The sequence below is a fragment of the Chlorocebus sabaeus genome, chromosome 23 (genome assembly GCF_047675955.1).
Source record: "Chlorocebus sabaeus isolate Y175 chromosome 23, mChlSab1.0.hap1, whole genome shotgun sequence".
NCBI lineage: Eukaryota > Metazoa > Chordata > Mammalia > Primates > Cercopithecidae > Chlorocebus > Chlorocebus sabaeus.
In genome coordinates, this window is record NC_132926.1 from 9,408,455 (window position 1) to 9,427,804 (window position 19,350).

At 43.5% G+C, this 19,350-nt stretch overlaps 1 protein-coding gene and 1 non-coding gene across 2 annotated transcripts in view; both read right to left on the bottom strand.

Annotated features, from left to right (window-relative positions):
- Positions 1-19,350, bottom strand: part of ATP6V0E1 (ATPase H+ transporting V0 subunit e1) — a 50,072-nt gene that overhangs the window by 3,008 nt on the left and 27,714 nt on the right. Inside the window, exon 3 of the mRNA XM_008015309.3 lies at positions 10,505-10,634. Within this exon, the coding sequence (XP_008013500.1) occupies positions 10,541-10,634 (94 nt within the window). The 3' untranslated portion in view covers positions 10,505-10,540. The remainder of the gene's footprint in view (positions 1-10,504; positions 10,635-19,350) is intronic.
- Positions 9,944-10,144, bottom strand: LOC119618494 (small nucleolar RNA SNORA74). The gene has a single exon (XR_005234791.1). It is a non-coding gene; the product is annotated as a small nucleolar RNA SNORA74 (small nucleolar RNA).

Below are 19,350 nucleotides of genomic sequence, written 5' to 3' on the forward strand. Positions count from 1 at the left end.
TTGGGAAGCCGAGGCGGGCGGATCATGAGGTCAGGAGATCAAGACCATCCTGGCTAACACAGTGAAACCCCGTGTCTACTAAAAATACAAAAAATTAGCTAGGCATGGTGGTGGGCACCTATAGTCCCAGCTACTCGAGAGGCTGAGGCAGGAGAATGGTGTGAACCCGGGAGGCAGATTTCAGTGAGCCGAGATCGCACAACTGCACTCCAGCCTGGGCGACAGAGCAAGACTCTGTCTCAAATAAATAAATAAATAAATACAAAAATTAGCCAGGTGTGGTGGTGCGTGCCTGTAGTCCCAGCTATATGGGAGGCTAAGGCAGGAGAATCGCTTGAACCTGGGAGGTCAATGTTGCAGTGAGCCGAGATCGCACCATTGCACCCCAGCCTGGGCAACGGAGCGAGATTCCATCTCAAATAAACAAACAAAAACCTGCCAATGTGCCAGGTGCGGTGGCTCACATCTGCAATTCCAGCACTCTGGGAGGCAGGGCGGATCACCTGAGATCAGGAGTTCAAGACCAGCCTGTACAACATGGTGAAACCCCGTCTCTACTAAAAGTACAAAAATTAGCCGGGTGTGGTGGCACATTCCTATAATCCCAGCTACTCGGGAGGCTGAGGCACAAGAATCGCTTGAACCCAGGAGGTGGAGTTTGCAGTGAGCCAAGACTGTGCCACTATACTCCAGCCTGGGCAACAGAGTGAGACTGTCTCAAAAAAAAGAGAAAAAACTGGCAATGAAGAAAACATAAAAATATTAAGTCTAGAACCAAGAAATCTGTTTGGGGAAGAGTAAGTGAACATATTTATTAAACAATATATTAGGCTTAAATTTTATCTTTTTAAAAATTTTAGATACATTTGCAAAATAATTCCTTCTTTACCGTGATATGTAAGGTTATATATTGTAGGAGATTAAATACAAGGAGCTAAGCATGTATTTAACAATTCAAGGCAATGTACCAAACGAATGGCAAAAACTGGAGAGCTACATATGTTTAGAAAGAAAAGAAATAACTTTGAAACCAAGTAGCCAAGGAAGGATGTGCTAGGATTTGCCAGCTGGGCACTGAAACAGAAAGCATCAGAAAGAATTAAGAGAGAATGGGTGAACTGAGGCAAGAAAGCAGAAGGAATTTTGACAGGAGAGTATATTTATTAAGTTGTGTTCTAAGTTAATGAATGTGGTAGGGTAGTGAGAGTCAGGAAAAACCAAGTAAAGCTAATGAGGTCAAGAACATGAAAAGAGTAGGGCCCACACCACTAGGGCCTGGAGGGGAAAGTAGTGAGAAGGCAGGCAGACTGGGGTGGGAAGGCCTTGACAGTCAAGTCAGAGAGCTGGACATGGCCTGCAGGTTAGCTGTTCTTATCTGTTGTGGCTCATTGGACTGTTGGTGACCCTGGAAAAATTTGTGTGCTTACAACATTTTATATCGCATTTCAAGGGGCATGTACTCTCTACAGTCAGAGACCTTAGGTTAAACAAAACAAAACAAAAAACCAAAACAAAACAAAACAAAAAACCCTGCTGCAGGCCACAGAGAGCTACTGACAGTTTCTGAGGCAAGCTGATCTATTTCAGGAAGTTCCTCCACCTGGAAGATAGACAGGGTGGTGTTCTGTAGATAGATGAGGGTAGAGTCAGGGAGACCAGATGAGCCCCTGCCATAATTCAGAACTGTAGCAAGTGGGGGCAGAAATGAGGGTACCTGAAGGAGGAACGGAAGGGAAGGGCAGACACAAGAGATATAATGAGAGCAGATGGATTTGAGGAAGAGGAGAAAAAAATGACGCGACAGGTTCTGACCCTGACAAGGCAAACTATGATATTGGGAACTGAAATGGAGACATAGCTGAGTTTGAAATGGCAGCAGAATACCCAGCCAGAGTACTCAGAGTAAAAGATAAACTTTTTAACCGCACAACACCTTGCACTGTTGAACTTCTCCCAAGTATGGCTTAATTTAACATCCCAACAGATCACAAACCCCTTTGCAGCCCAGTCTTCTTTGAAATCCCTACTTCAGTACTATACACCTCACAAGCACTCAAGTATTTTTGGAATGCGTAGAAAAACAGCTCCCACAGGGCAGAGGCCTAATTATCAATATCCTCTATTTCTTTCCTGGCTCGGACTTTATAATAAAATAGATAGCATTTCTATGCCTTCAGACTGTGGTCAACCATCTCAGATCATCTATCAGGTAACAATGCTGTGCTAAACCAAGTAACTTCCAGGACACTGGGTCTGAAGCCGAAGTCACTCCTCCAAGGAGATTCCATAGTAGCAGCACACGCCACAAGGCTGTAGAAAAGTGAACATCAACAAAAACAGCAACCTTGACGTTAGAGTCCCACATACATCTTATGAAGAAGTCACACTCAGGAATCTAAGGGAAGTAGACAACAAGGCTGGCAAAGCCAGAGATGGAGTGAGCACTGCTCTTAGGAGTACTGGACGCGTTTATTTCCAGCCAATAAACATAACGTGCTATAACTCAGTCTCTCATCGGGCTGTGGTTTGGTTCTTCACAATTCGGGAAAGAAAATCATGACAATTACATTGATCAAAGCAGCAAAAGATCAGCTATGTATTTAACAGTGTGTTCTTTGGATTGATTCCATTTCATCAATATAAAATTATTCTAAAGCTTTCATAACTGGTCCTCATTTTTCTCTGTTGAATACCATGTCTGGCTTACACCTACTTTCCAAATCTGGCCTCTTAAAAGAAATCATGTACAAAATCAAACATTTTTCCTTATCAGGTGAGGTCAGACCTAAATCTACTTTCTAAACTCCTTTATCATCTCACCATTAGGTAAAAGTTCAAAATTCAAAAGGTTAAACAGAGCTCAATCCTTTGACTTTACCATCCAAAAAGTGAAGTCAGCCTGTCTTAAGAGTCTGTTCTAATGCTAGGCAGAGATTAGATCTTTTGATGTGTTAACTCCAAAGTCTTAGGTTACGATACCATTGTAATTCTGTTAAACACAGAATAGGCATGACATGATGTTCATAATTAGGGATCGCCTGGCTTGCCCTCCTACTTCCTGGCATATTGCTTTTAAAGGAACCATGTTTAGTATAAGGGTTTCAAGCAGTCCGAGTATGTACTGTGGACCAGAGTGAAAACATGAGTAATCTGTCAATTAATCAGGTTGACAGAGACATGACAGTGAAAAGAATAAGCAGATAAAATGTCTTCAGATCCACCCACTCAGTGTTATTTAGTGTCAAAGGGCCCAATTCTCTCATTATCATGGAAGGAAATGAAACTCAGAGAACTGAAAAGCAATGCTGGAACTAGATCCAACTGAGGCCTGAAGTTCTCAGCTTTAAACCCCAATCAACAGCCTTACCTAACACTCACTACAGTTGAAATAAAGAGTAGAAAACATAACTTGATGAAAAAGGCAGGTTAAAAAAAACTGGTATTATTGCCAGGCACACTGGTTCATGCCTGTAATCCCAGCACTTTGGGAAGCCAAGATGGGAGGATTGCTTGAGGCCAGGAATTCGAGACCAGTCTGGGTAACACAGTGAGACCCCGTCTCTTAAATTAAAACACACACACACACAGACACATATGTATAAACATATAAATAAAATATATATATTGAAGGGGAAATTAAATTGGCAAAATTCAGGTTGTGGAGAAACAGAAACTCATATACTGTTTGTTTGTTTGAGATGGAGTCTCGCTGTGTTGCCCAGGCTGGAGCGCAGTGGTGCAATCTCGGCTCACTGCAAGCTCCACCTCCTGGGTTCACACCATTCTCCTGCCTCAGCCTCCCAAGTAGCAGGGACTACAGGCATCTGCCACCATGCCCGGCTAATTTTTTTTGTATTTTTTTAGTAGAGATGGGGTTTCATCGTGTTAGCCAGGATGGTCTTGATCTCCTGACTTCATGATCCGCCTGCCTTGGCCTCCCAAAGTGCTGAGATTACTGGCATGAGCCACTGCGCCTGGCCACTCATATACTGTTGATGGGAATGCAAAACAGTATAATCTCTATGGAATACAATGCAGCAGTATCTAGAAAAATTATGTATATCTTTAAACCAGAGATTCCATTTTCAAGGAGGCTATGTTAAAGATCAACAGCAAAAACAGAAAATGGCATATGCATAGGATGGCACTGTGGCTTTATCAGTAATAGCAAAAGACTGGAAATAATCCAAAAGGATTATCAATGGCTAAAGAGATGAGAAAGATCTCTATACATCAGTATGCAGCAATCTCTAGTATATATTGTTCAATGAATAAACGAAGGCACAGAATAGTGTATGTAGCTGATATCTTGTCTGTAACAGCAGTGTGTATGTGTGTATGTACATATGAATGAATTATGTATTTGCTTAATCTTTGCAAAATATGAAACAGTGAAAGGATAGATTTCTCTGAATATATCTTGTTCATAATTTGACTTTGGAAATTTTTTTTTTTTTTTTTTTTTTGAGACGGAGTCTGGCTCTGTCGCCCAGGCTGGGGTGCAATGGCCGGATCTCAGCTCACTGCAAGCTCCGCCTCCCGGGTTTACGCCATTCTCCTGCCTCAGCCTGCCGAGTAGCTGGGTCTACAGGCGCCCGCAACCTCGCCCGGCTAGTTTTTTGTATTTTTTAGTAGAGACGGGGTTTCACCGTGTTAGCCAGGATGGTCTCGATCTCCTGACCTCGTGATCCGCCCGTCTCGGCCTCCCAAAGTGCTGGGATTACAGGCTTGAGCCACCGCGCCCGGCCTGGAAATGTTTTATATATTCAAAAAACAGCAGCAAATAAGACAGAAAAAAATACAATAATTTGAACACAAACAACTTAGTCTAACTGTATTATCAAACTGGTGACAAAACTGCCAGGGGAAATAATAACAATAATTCCAGGGAGGACACAGTGGCTCACACCTGTAATCCCAGCACTCTGGGAGGCCGAAGCGGGTGGATCACTTGAGCCCAGGAGTTTGAGACCAGCCTGGGCAACACAGCAAAACACTGTCTCCATACAAAATTTAAAAATTAGCAAGGCATGGTGTGGCACACACCTGTAGTCCTAGCTACTCAGGAGGCTGAGGTGGGAGGACTGCTTGAGCTGGGAGGCGGAGGTTGCAGTGAGCTAAGATCACAACACTGCCCTCCAGCCTGACCAACAGTGAGACTCTGTCTCAAAAAAAAAAATTATTATTATTATTATTTGAGATGAGGTCTTGCTATATTGCTGAGGCATGTCGCAAACTCCTGAGCTCAAGAGATCCTTCTGCCTCATCCCATCGAGCAGCTGGGATTACAGGCACATACCACTGTACCAGCTGTTACTTTACGTGACCTCAGAAAACAGCACTTGATGAACTCGTATCTATTAGTTATACTGGTGTTATCTTGAAAGTATTTTGCTAGGCACAGAGGCTCACACCTGTAATCCCAGCACTTTGGGAGGCTAAGGCAGATGGATGGTTTGAGCTCAGGAGTTTGAGACCAGCTTGGGCAACATGGTGAAACCCTGTCTCTACCAAAAATACAAAAAATTAGCCAGGCGTGGTGTGTCACACGTCTACAGTTGCAGATACTCAGAAGGCTGAGGTAGGAGGATCGCTTGATCCCAGGAGGCAGAGGTTGTGGTGATGCACTCCAGCCTGGGTGACAGAGACCCTGTCTCCAAAAAAAAAAAAAAAAAAAAAAGTATTTCATATACATTGTAGAATAATAACAGTTACTGTTATTAAGGAACAAGAATTTTCAGGACAGGCATGGTGGCTCATACCTGTAATCCTAGCACTTTGGTAGGCTGAGACAATCAGATCACTTGAGGTCAGGAGTTCGAGACCAGCCTGGCGAAACCCTATCTCTACTAAAAACACAAAAATTAGCTGGGCGTGGTGGCGTGTGCCTATAGTCCCAGCTATTCAGGAGGCTTAGGCAGGAGAATCACCTGAACCCGGGAAGTGGAGGTTTCAGTGAACCAAGATAGTGCCACCGCACTCCAGCCTTGGTAACAGAGCAGGACTCTGTCTCTCAAAAAAAAAAAAAAAAAAAAAAAAAAGGCCAGGCACAGTGGCTCACACCTGTAATCCCAGCACTTTGCGAGGCCGAGGTAGGTGGATCACGAGGTCAAGAGTTCGAGATCAGCCTGACCAACATGGAGAAACCCTGTCTCTACTAAAAATACAAAAATTAGCCAGGCATGGTGATAAGCACCTGTAACACCAGCTACTCGGGAGACTGCGGCAGAAGAACTGCTTGAACCTGGGAGGTGGAGGTTGCAGTGAGCCGAGATCACGCCACTGCACTCCAGCCTGGCATCAGAGCGAGACTCTGTCTCAAAAAAAAGAAAAAAAAAAAATGACCAAAGAAATAAAAACTCTGTAATGTTATATTTGAAGATAAAATACTAATGCAAACTTATGATTATTTTTCTTCTGAAAAATACATACTTCCTGGTTCTTCCCACTGAAAAGGCTTAGAGGCAATGATACCCCAGCAGCAACGAACACACATAGCACTCAGATCGTGATTTTTAAATGCCATTTCCACTGAACAGAACCAGGGTCAAATGGGCCTGAGAACTGACTAGTAAATCAGACATCCTTTTACTCGGGAATTCAGAAAGCAATTCAAGGAACAGCTAAATCTAAGTCTGGGACAGAAAATACACAAGAGCTGCCTGGATACGGCCAGAAAGTAAGGAAACTACCAAAAACTAACATCAAAAGTACATAGAAGCCATCCCAAACAGGCTCTGACAGACAAAAAACAAAACAAAACAAAAATAAACCAACAAAAAACAAAAACAAAAAAACACAACCATATAAAGGGTAAAAAATATAAAAAATGTAATTATTTAAAATAAAAAAAAAATCTCATTGAATACCCTGGAATTTGGTCACCAATATCTTGCTATGAAAATTAAAAGAATTAAACCTATATTCTGCTTTTCCCGTATTTTTGTATGATCCGTATTTCTTTCTTTTCTTTTTTTTTTTTTTTTTTTTGAGACGGAGTCTTGCTCTGTTGCCCAGGCTGGAGTACAGTGGCACAATCTCGGCTCACTGCAAGCTCCACCTCCTGGGTTCACGCCATTCTCCTACCTCAGCCTCCTGAGTAGCTGGGACTACAGGCGCCTGCCACCACGCCCGGCTAATTTTTTTTGTATTGTTAGTAGAGACGGGTTTCATCGTGTTAGCCAGGATGGCCTTGATCTCCTGACCTCATGATCCTCCCGCCTTGGCCTCCCAAAGTGCTGGGATCAGAGGCGTGAGCCACCATGCCCGGTCCCATGATCTGTATTTCAAGTTTACTAAATCATCCTGTTGATGAGGAAAAGGTTTTTTTTTGTTTGTTTTCGAGACAGAGTCTTGATCTGTCACCCAGGCTGGAGTGCAGTGGTGCGATCTTGGCTGGCTACAACCTCCACCCCCCAGGCTCAAGTGTTCCTCCTACCTCAACCTCCCGAATAGCTGGAACTACAGGTGTGCGCCACCTTGCCTGGCTAATTTTTGTATTTTTTGTAGAGACAAGGTTCACAATATTGCCCAGGCTGGTCTTGAACTCCTGGGCTCAAGTGATCTGCCTGCCTCAGCATACCAAAGTACTGGGATTACAGGCTTGAGCCACTGTGCCCGGCAGGAAAGTTATTTTTATTAAAGCATTTCAGCTCATCAAATGCGGAGGTAATAATACAACTGAAAAATCGGACGAGCATGGTGGCTCACACCTGTAATCCCAGCATTTTGGGAGGCCTAGGTGGGTGGATCACCCTGAAGTCAGGAGTTTGAGACCAGCCTGGCCAACATGGTGAAAACCCATCTCTACTAAAAGTAACCAAAAATTGGCCAGGTGTGGTAGCATACACCTGTAGTCCCAGCTACTTGGGAGACTGAGGTGGAAGAATCACTTGAATTCAGGAGGCAGGGGGTGCAGTGAGTTGAGATCGTGCCACTGCACTCTAGACTGGGTGACAGAGCGAGACTCTGTCTCAAATAAATAAATAAATAAAAATAGAACTGGAAAAATCATCATTTGTGGCTGGGCATGGTGGCTGATGGCCATAATCCCAACACTCTGGAAGGCCAAAGTGGGAGGATCACTTGAGCCTAGGAGTTTGAGGCCAACTTAGGCAAGATGGTGAGACCTCGTTTCTACAAAAATTAAAAGTCGCATGTGGTGCTGCATGCCTGCAGCTGTTAGGGAGGCTGAGGTAGGTCGATCTCTGGAATCCAGGAATTCAAGGCAGCAGTGAATTATGATCACACCACTACACTCCAGCCTTGGCCACAGAAAGAGACCCTCTCTATAAAAAATAAATAAAATTTTAAAAATTAGCCAAAACATGGACCACAAAGTGAGACCTTGTCCCTCTTAAAAATTAAAAAATTAGCCAGGCATGGCAGTGTGTGTCTGTAGTCCAGCTACTCAGGAGGCTGAGGCAGGAGGATCACTTGAGCCAGGAGTGCGAGGCTGTAGGAAGCCATGATGGTGCCACTGCACTCCAGCTGGGTGACAGAGACTCTGTTTCAAAAACAAAAATGTTAGGGTATGGTGGCTCAAGACTGTAATTCCAGTTACTCGGGAGGCTGAGGCAGGAGGATTGCTTAATCCCGGGAGGTCAAGGCTACAGTGATTGTGCAACTGTACTCCAGCCTAGGTGACAAGAGTGAGATTCTGTCTCAATGAAAAACAAACAAACAAACAAAAAAAACTCGGCAGCAGCAGCAAATCACCATTTGCCATTTCAACTAAAATGATTAATTCAGGCTATGATCATCAATGGATAAAATCACTTGATAAGAAGAACTTTACAAATGAAGGAACCAGGCTGTCATTACCTGAACTCAGCGATCACATCAGCATTACTAAAAATAGGAGAGCCAGACATCCTGTTTCTCCAGATGGGAGGCAATACAGAGTTTACAGTAACACCCAAAGAGCCAAAAGCGTTGAAACTAAATCCAGTCAAGGCATTTAAAGCTAACTTCCATTTAACAAAATAATAAAAACAAAGAACAGATTAAATAAGAGGTTTCCTGACTCTCAGCCAGTGAATAAATCTTTCCACTATACTACTACTAACCTCTCTGATCCTCAGGACGAATAGAAGCTGCAACCTTAAGACTGATTTTCAAAAGGTACTGATATGGTTTGGATTGCTTGTCCCCTCCAAATCTTATGTTGAAATGTGATCCCCAATGATGGAGGTGGGGCCTGGTGGGAGGTGTTTGGGTCATGGGAGTGGATTCCTCATGGATGGCTTGGTACCCTCCTGATATGGTTTGGCTGTGTCCTCACCCAAATTTCATCTTGAATTGTAGCTCCCATAATTCCCATGTATTGTGGAAGGGAGCCGGTGGGAGATAACTGAATCATGGGGGTGGTTCTCCCATACTGTTCTCGTGGTAGTGAATAAGTCTCAAGAGATCTGATGGTTTTTATAAGGGGAGACCCCTTTTGCTTGGTTCTGATTCTCTCTTGCTGCCACCATGTAAGAACTGCCTTTCGTCCTCCGCCATTATGGTGAGGCCTCCCCAGCCACGAGGAACTGAGAGTCCATTAAACCTCTCTCTCTTTATAAATTACCCAGTCTCAGGTATGTCTTTATCAGCAGCGTGAAAATGGACTAATACACCTCCCCACAGTAATGAGTGAAGTAGTTGTTAGTGCACATAAGAGTTGCTTGTTTAAAGCAGCCTGGCACTTCCTTCTCTCTCTCTTGCTCCCTCTCTCGCCGTATGACAGGCCTGCTCCCCTTTTGCTTTCTGCCATGAGTAAAAATCTCCTGAGGCCTCAACAGAAGCCAAACAGATGCGGGTGTCATGTTTATACAGCCTGCAGAAATGTGAGCCAAATATAAATTACCCAGTCTCATGTATTCCTTTATAGCAACACAAAAATGAACGCAGGCACCTTTCTCCATCCAAAGCATTCAAAAACCTTCTTAATTTTGTTTTCTCTGTCTGCTCCCAGACTAGAACTAAGCAGCCAAAGTGAATGCTTAGCACACTCTCGGGGAAGCACAGCTCTATCTTGTACCAGTGCCAGACGCCACCAGAACAGTGGCGCAGGCAACCGGATGAAGACAAGACATTCCTCTCCCAGCAGTGTAACACCGTCACAGGAACGGTTCTGTCCGGACGGCTGACTACTGCTGGAAAGAAACCTGCTCAATTTTAAATCTGCCAGCCACTTTTTAAAGTTGCTGGATCTCACAATGCCAAGTATAAACAGTTACTTTTTTGATCTGTGTCTGAAAGAGTGCCTGCAAGCTTAATTTTGCAAATCAAACTGTATTTACTTAAAAAGGCAGGGTAATAGCAGAATCTAAAAAGAATCTTATTGAGACTTAGGTAAGGAAGGCTTAAGTTCCAAGTTTATTTCTGCTCTTCAGATCGTGTTTGCATTCAGCAGCTTGCCCTTGCCATGTGTTAAAATGGCCATAAAATGCTGAGAAAAAGTCAAGGCAAACTCTGACTGCCTGACCATACTGATAAGAAAGGTCACGAGCATAGTCACCTCAAAGACTGAGCACTGTAGAGCATGTCTTCTTCCTCAAGGCCAATGATGCTTCAGATACCAGATGGTTTCATTTTTCAATTGTGGTCCAAAGAGAGGGTTGAGTTGGGCCAGAATTGCAATCAGCCAACTAAAGAAGGATGGGAGAGAAACAACAACAAAGTGGTAAAATCATGTTGGAACATGACCAGTTTCAATTAGCATGGAAAAAGTACACTAGCAAAACTTAAATCTAGTGCATTCACACCAAACCTTCCATATACACTGTGCTAACTAACAGCAGCTTGTCTGATAACAAAACGTTTCCCAGGACGTAGCCTGCCTTCCTCTTGAGACATATCACAAAGCAGTGAGGCTTCGTCACAGTAAGTCTCTGACTTTTCTCTTATTACCCAATTACCTTTCTAAGTATCCAAGATTTCCTGAATTCATGGTATCTTCGCTTCAAAGTGTTTTCACCTAATCTCAATTTATCATCATCACAACTTCCAACCTCAGGGAAAATATGTCTTATTTTATCCATTCTCCAAATGTTAAGACCCACAACCTATATGACACACCCATTTTTACTGGTACAGACAAGGTTTGACTGCAGCTTATCATCTTCCAATTAGACTATAACACGTAAGGTCCCCTTCTCTAATCCCCACCACCACGAAAATATGTAACACATCCTACTGTGGAACTTAACAGAATGGGCATTTACCTTCTCCCCAGTTTACTTCAGAATCTAAATAACAAGGCATTCCTCTGTATTACAGACTAACTATAAAGGAATTACAATGGTGCCACATCTTACTTCAGGGTGAAAAGTGAAAAATAGGTTGGGTGCGGTGGCTCATGCCTATAATCCCCGCACTTTGGGAGGATAAGGATCACTCCAAGCCAGGAGTTGATGACCAGTCTGGGCAACACAGTGAGAACCCATTTCTACAAAAAACTTTTAAAAATTCACCAGGTTTGCTGACTCGCACCCATAGTCACAGCTACCTGGGAGGCTGAGGTGGGAGGATCCCTTGAGTCTGGGAGTTCAAGGCTGCAGTGCTATAGTTACATCACTGCACTCCAGCCTGGGCAACAGAGCGAGACCCTGTCTCTAAAAACAGAAGAGAAAAATAGCATAGATTTACCTGTAAAATGTTCTTATATTGCTCACAAAGTTCTGTGTAAAGGGTCTTATATATGATATGGTAATTCATATGCCAAATACAGTTTAAGAATCACTTAGCTCAGACAAAAGCAAAGAACAACAACAACAAAAAAAGCAAATATCTGGGTATTCAAACCATTCTTCACTTACTAAAGAAATATTTAATGAGCACCTACTAGGTTCTAGGCCTCAGAAATACAATGGAGAAAAACGAAATGTCACTGTCCTCACAGAGCTTACATAATAGAATGTCAGGTGATAACTGTTATGAAGGAACTCAAGCAGGGAGAAGGAATAGAGAATGGCTTCTGGGGGCATTACTTCGACAAGGTGGTCAGGGAAGGAGGAAGACAGGCAGGGGAATGAAGCAGAATACACACTGCCTTTAGTTCCTACTCAAAATCCAATTGACCACTGAACAACATGGGTTTGAACCATGCAGGTCAACTTGGATGCCTGGGTCTGCTCATATGCCTGCCTCTCCTGCCTCCACCTCCCTTTCCACCTCCTTCACCTCTTCTTTTGCCTCTACCACACCTGAGACAGCAGAACCAACCCCTCTTCTTCCTCCTCCTCAGCCTACTCAGTGTGAAGACAACAAGAATGAAGACCTTTATGCCGATCCGCTTCCACTTAATAAATAGTAAACATATTTTCTCTTCCTTATGCTTTTCTCAACATTTTCATTTCTCTACCTTCCTTTATTATAGGAACACAGGATACAAAACGTATACAAACTATGTGTTAATTGACTGTTTATGTTATTGGTAAAGCTTCTGATCAACAGTAGGCTATTAGTAGTGAAATCTGGGGGGATTCAAAAGTTATAAATGGATTTTCAACTGTGCAGGGGATTGGAACCTCTAACTTCCACATTACTCAAAAGTCAACTGTGTATGAATTTGAATTTCTTTTGTTGGTGGACAGTGGTGTGGGGAGGAGGGCAGGGTTAAGGTAAACAAGCCCAACCAACCTCCAGCTACCGATCTGGGAGAGTGAAATTTGGTAACATACTGCTATCCTGTCTGTATGGCACACTGGGATCCAGGGAATCACTTTTTCTTTTTTGTTTTGTTTTGTTTTGTTGTTTTGAGATGGAGTCTCGTTGTTGTCCAGGCTGCAGTGCAGTGGCACGATCTCATCTCACCACAACCTCCGCTTCCTGGGTTCAAGCAATTCTCTGGCTTCAGCCTCCCGAGTAGCTGGGATTACAGGCACGTGCCACCATGCCTGGCTAATTTTTGTATTTTTAGTAGAGACGAGGTTTCACTATGTTGGCCAGGCTGGTCTCAAACTCCTGACCTCGTGATCCGCCCACCTCAGCCTCCCAAAGTGATGGGATTACAGGCGTGAGCCACTGCACTGGGCCGGGAATTGCTTTTTTTTCAGACGAAGTCTTGCTCTCGTCACCCAGGCTGGAGTGCGATGGCACAGTCTCGCCTCACTGCAACCTCCGCCTCCCAGGTTCAAGCGATTCTCCTGCCTCAGCCTCCCGAATAGTTGGGATTACAGGCACCTGCCATCACACTCGACTAATTTTTGTATTTTTAGTAGAGACGGGGTTTCACCATGTTGGCAAGGCTGGTCCTGATTTCAGGTGATCCGCCCGCCTCAGCCTCCCAAAGTGCTGGGATTACAGGCATGTAATCCCCATGCCCGGCCGGGAATCGCTTTCTAAGGATAAGTAGATATATCACTACAGCAGTCTCCTTTTAAACTTTCAGGACTTTCAATTTCCCTGTAAGCGGGGAACTAGCCAAGCCCCAACTAGGCCATTATCTGGGTGGATCTCTTTTCTTCCATTTACTGTCATTTTTCGAGCTTTTTTAGAGCTGATTCTGATCACCAATGGAGAGACTGCTGGAGAATTAGCCAGCACCACATCAGAAGCTTGTGCCCACAGAAACAAAAGGTGATTTTGTGACAGGAAACATGACACCTGAGGAAACCAGGCCAAAACAGATAGTTCAAGCTGACTCATTTAATAAACAAAAAGTTCATTCAGATGATATTTTCTGATCCATCCTTAGAACGAGGGTATTAAACACAAACACAACACTAAGACTTGTAGTTGAGATTCAACATCCATCTGACATTATAAAAAAAGGAGGAGAACAGCACAGGCAGACACACTGAAGAGCTCTATGACTGCAGTCGACGCTAATAGTGCAGAGCTAAGAGTCATGGAAAATTCCAAACTAACCAAGGACTTCCCCAATCCCGGCAGGCAATACCAGCTGCCTGAAAAAAAAACACTTTCGTAAGAGACTGAGAAAACTGGCCAATGCCTAGAAATACCAAATAAAAAATCCATTAGAATTTAAACTAGCCCCTATCTCCTTTTGTAACCAAGAACATATAGCACAGAATGAAAACACCACTTCCTAGCACTTTGTAGGATGTTGTAGCGGAGTGGTTCTCTTCCCCAGCTGCAAATTATAATCACTCAGGGAACTTTTAAAATATACTGATGCTATTTCTGAGAGTGGAAAAAACATTGACTCCTTTTCCTCTGCTTTCACACCGCAATAATCAACATAGAAGACTTCTATAGCCAAATGTGTGGGGATTTCTCCCCACCAACAAGCACACAATCAATTCTGCAGCAGACACCAGCTGGGTGTCCTCCAATTCAATCCTGACACTATCTGCCTGGAGGTAGCATCAGATCTCACAGGGTGAGGGCTTGGTTCCACAAGACTGCCCCTCATTTCTGATTCCAATCGCAAGTCTACCTGTGCTTCTGACCAACTGGCTATAAATCGGGGAGGCCCCAACCCTTCTTAGGTTCAATTAATCTGCTAGAGCAGCTCGCGGAGCTCAGGGAAACACGTTTTTCTGGTTTACTATAAAAGATATTACAATGTGGGCACGGTGGCTCACACCTGTAATCTCAACACTTTGGGAGGCCAAGGCGGGTGGCTCACTTGAGCCCAGGAGTTCGAGACCAGCCTGGCCAAGATGGTGAAACCCGTCTCTACTAAAAATACGAAAGTCAGCTAGGCATGGTGACACACATCTGTAGTCCCAGCTACTTGGGAGGGTGAGGCAGGAGAATCACTTGAACCTGGGAGGTAGAGGCTGCAGTGGAGATCGCACCACTGCACTTTAGCCTGGGTGACAGAGTGAGACCGTCTCAAACAAACAAACAAAAGATACTACACAAGATACAGATGAAGGGATGTACAGGGTGAGCTATGGAAAGGGGCACAAAGTTCCCACACTCTTCTTGGGAACACCACCCTCCAGGAATATCCCGAACTTCTCAGAACCCAATCCTTTTGGATTTTTATGGAAGCTTCATTGTGTAGGCATGATTGATTACATCACTGGCCATTGGTGATCAATTTAAGGTTCAGCCCCTCCCCCTTCCCCTGAGGTTTGGCTGTGGGGCTGAAAGTCCCAACCCTCCAATCCTTCCTTGGTTGTCTGGCAATTAGATCCCATCCTGGAGCTACCAAGGGGTTGTCAATCATCAGTCAACTCATTAGCATACAAAGAAACAAGTCACTTTGGAGATGCTAAGGATTTTAGGAGCTGTATACCAGGAAATGGAGACAAAGACTAAATTTGTATTTCACAATATCACAACTTCACATATAACCTTACATTTCATTCTTGTACTAGGAAACAGGCAGAAAGTCTAAGTGATTGGCTTATGGTTACAATGCTAATTAGGTAGTAGTAGATGCTAGACCAGGAATCAAATCAGATTAATGTTTCCACTTCAAAAAGTGACATTCTGGAATACGTTAACTGAGAACATTTCAGAAGGCATTAATTTAGTTAAATCTAAATAGAGAATTCACAAAATGAGAATCCATCTACTGAGCACTGATTAAGTGCAACACAAGCCTTCTGTACCTTCGCTAAAGAATATCCAGAAGCAAGAATGAAGACCACTTTCTTGGTCAGGTATTTAGAAACTTTTTCTTCTCATTTACCATTTCTCTGTATTGGTATCATTTCAAGTCCTCTCTTCCAGTTGGTATGAAATACACAAAGTACTGTTGCTGAGTATAGTCACCCTATTTTGCAATCAAACACAGAAGGAACATATTTCCTCTGTTTAGTGTTTGTACCCATTGTACTACTCTTTATCCCTACAACTTTCCTTCTTTCCCAGTCTCTCATATCTATCATTCTATTCTCCATGTCTATGACATCAAATTTTTTAGCTCCCACATATAAGTGAGAGCATGCGATATTTGTCTTTCCACACTTGGCTTATTTCACTTAAGATAATGGCCTCTAGTTCCTCCCATGATCCTGCAAACGACATGATTTCATTCCTTTTTAAGGCCGAATACTATTCCATAGTGTACATATAACACATTTTCTGCATCCATTCATGTGTTGATGGACACTTAGATTGATTCTCTATCTTTGCTACTGTGAATAGCATTGTGATCAACATGCGAGTGTAGGTATACCTTTGATATACTGATTTCTCTACCACTGGATAAATACCCAGTAGTGGGAATGCTGGATCATATAGTAGTTCTATTTTTAGTTGTTTGAAAAATCTCCATACCGTTTTCTATATTGGCTGCACTAATTTACATTCCCACCAACAGTGTATAAGAGTTTCCTTTTCTCTGCATCCTTGCTAGCATCTGTTATTTTTTGGGTTTTTTTTTTTTTTTTTTTTTTTTTTAAGATGGAGTCTCCCTTTACGGCCCAGGCTGGAGTGCAGCGGCACGATCTTGGCTCACTGCAACCTCCACCTCCTGGGTTCAAGTGATTCTCCTGCCTCAGCCTCAGGAGTAGCTGGGATTATAGGCACCCACCACCACACCCAGGTAATTTTTTAATTTTTAGTAGAGATGGGGTTTCATCATGTTGACCATAGTTTGGCCAGGCTGGTCTCAAACTCCTAACCCTCAGATGATCTGCCTGCCCAGGTTTCCCAAAGTGCTGGGAATACAGGCATGAGCCACCATGCACGGCCATATTTTGGCTTTTTAGTAATAGCCATTCTAACTGGAGTGAGATGATATCTCATTGTGGTTTTGATTTGTATTTCCCTGGTGATTAGTAATATTGAGCACTGCTGGCCATTTGTAATGTCTTCTTTTGAGAAATATCTAGTCATGTCCATTTCTCAATGGGATTATTTGTTTTTTTACTGTTAAGTTGTTTGAGGTCCTTATATATTCTGGATCTTAGTTTCCTGTCAGATGAATAGTTTGCAAATATTTTCTCCCATTCAGTAAGTTGTCTCTTTATTCTATTGATTGTTTCTTTTGCTGTGCAGAGCTTTTAAGTTTAATATTGTCCCATTTACCTATTTTAGTTTTTGTTGCCTCTGTTTTTTTTTTTTTTTTTTTTTTTGACAAGTGTCTTGCAGTGTTGCCCAGGCTGGACTGGAGTGGCACAATCACAGCTCATTGCAGCCTCGATCTCCCAGGCTCCTGGGCTTAAGCGATCCTCCTACCTCAGTCTCCTGAGTAGCTTGGACCACAGGCACGTGCCACCATCCTTGGCTAATTTTTAAAATTTTTTGTAGAGACAGGGTCTCATTATGCTGCCCAAGCTGGTCTCGAATTCCTGGGCTCAACTGATCTTCCCACTTCAACCTCCCAAAGTGCTGGGATTACAGGTGTGAGCCACTGCACCCAGCCTGTTGCCTGTGCTTCTGAGGTCTTAGTCATAAAACTTTTGCCTAGACCAATGCTCTGAAGAGCTGTCCCTATGTTTGCTTCTAGTTGTTTCATAATTTCAGGTCTTATGTTTAAATCTCTTCTTTTTCTTTTTTTTTTTTTGAGATGGAGTTTCACTCTTGTTACCCAGGCTGGAGTGGAATGGCGCACGATCTCAGCTCACTGCAACCTTCATCTCCCAGGTTCAAGTGATTCTTCTGCCTTAGCCTCCCAAGTAGCTGGGATTACAGGCATGCGCCACCACGCCCAGCTAATTTTTTGTATTTTCAGTAGAGACGGGGTTTCTCCATATTGGTCAGGCTGGTCTCGAACTCCTGACCTCAGGTGATCTGCCAGCCTCGGCCTCCCAAAATGCTGGGATTAAAGGTATGAACCACCGTGCCTGGCCTTGTTTAAAACTTTAATCCATCCTGAGTTGACTTTTGTATATGGTGACAGGAAAGGTCCAATTTCACTCTTCTGTATATGGTTATCAAAGTACACACACATACACATATGCATGTACACACACACACACACACACCTCACTTAAGGCTGAGGCAGGAGAATCACTTGAACCTGGGAGGCAGAGATTGCAGTAAGCCAAGATCATGCCACTGCACTCCAGCCTGGGTGACAGAGCAAGATTCGAAAAAAAAAAAAAAAAAAAAAAAAAACCTGGGAAACAGTCTAGTCCGGTTCATTTGAAATTTCAGAGAGGAATTTACCCCCCTAACCTGCTGAACTTTGTGCCTGCCCCTCTGACTACCTCCTGACTTAAAATTTCCCTTTAAAGCTGATAAACATGCAGAGAACTGGAAGGGAAAAAAAATCCACTCTGAACTGATGGAAGTGGGTGGAGGAAGAGATCATATTCCAATGAATCTATTACTTCATGTGTACAAGAAGAGGAACTAAATGTACCTTTCATGTTTGCCCAAACTGTACCGCATGTCTTCATAACCTGAGGGCCAGCCTAATACCCAATTTGAGATTATTCAAACAACTGAGGCAGCTAGGGTGCAATAATGTCTTCAAAGAACTGCAGAGCTGGAATGGATCTGAGACCAAGTCTAAGTTCTGCATTTTAAACATGAGGAAATGAAGTCCTAGTGAGCTTACTAATACCCCACAGCGAATTAGTGAAGGGGGAAGCTGGAAGCTGGAAGGGGGAATCCAGGACTCCTGAGTCTCATTATACCAGGCTATTTCTATAGGCTATTAAGGGTGAAACAGGCCAGATGTGCTGGCTCATGTCTGTAATTCCAACACTTTGGGAGGCTGAGGCAGGTGGACTGCTTGAGCCTATGAGTTCAAGAGCAGCCTGACCGGAGATCGAGACCATCCTGGCTAACATGGTGAAACCCCGTCTCTACTAAAAATACAAAAAACTAGCCGGGCGTGGTGGCGGGCGCCTGTAGTCCCAGCTACTCGGAGGCTGAGGCAGGAGAATGGCGTAAACCCGGGAGGCGGAGCTTGCAGTGAGCCAAGATCGCGCCACTGCACTCCAGCCTGGGTGACACAGCGAGACTCCGTCTCAAAAAAAAAAAAAAAAAAAAAAAAAAAAGAGCAGCCTGACCAACATGGTGAGACCCCTGTCTCTACAAAAAAAAATTTTTTTTTCAATTAACCAGGCTTGAAGGCACATGCCTATAGTCCCAGCTACGCAGGAAGCTGAGGTGGGAGAATCACTTGAGCCCTGGAGGTCAAGGCTGCAGTGAGCGATGATCATGACACTGCACTCTAGCCTGGGCAACAGAGCAAGACTCTGTCTTAAAAAAAAAAAAAAAAAAAAAAAGATAAATCAGGCAGCCTAGGGATTCTTTCATTTATTCCACAATCATTTAGCAGTGCCATGTTCCATGTCAGCCTCTGAGGATGTGCAAAGGAGCTGGCTGAGGGGCCAACCCAAAGGGACCCACGAGCTGTGAGAAATACACCAAGGAGAGTAGTAGAGTATGTTTCCATAGAAATATGCATGGGTGCCTTCATATTATAAACCCTCCCTGGCTACTTCTTAGGAGCTCTGCTCTTGGTTACCAGAACTCTCCCAG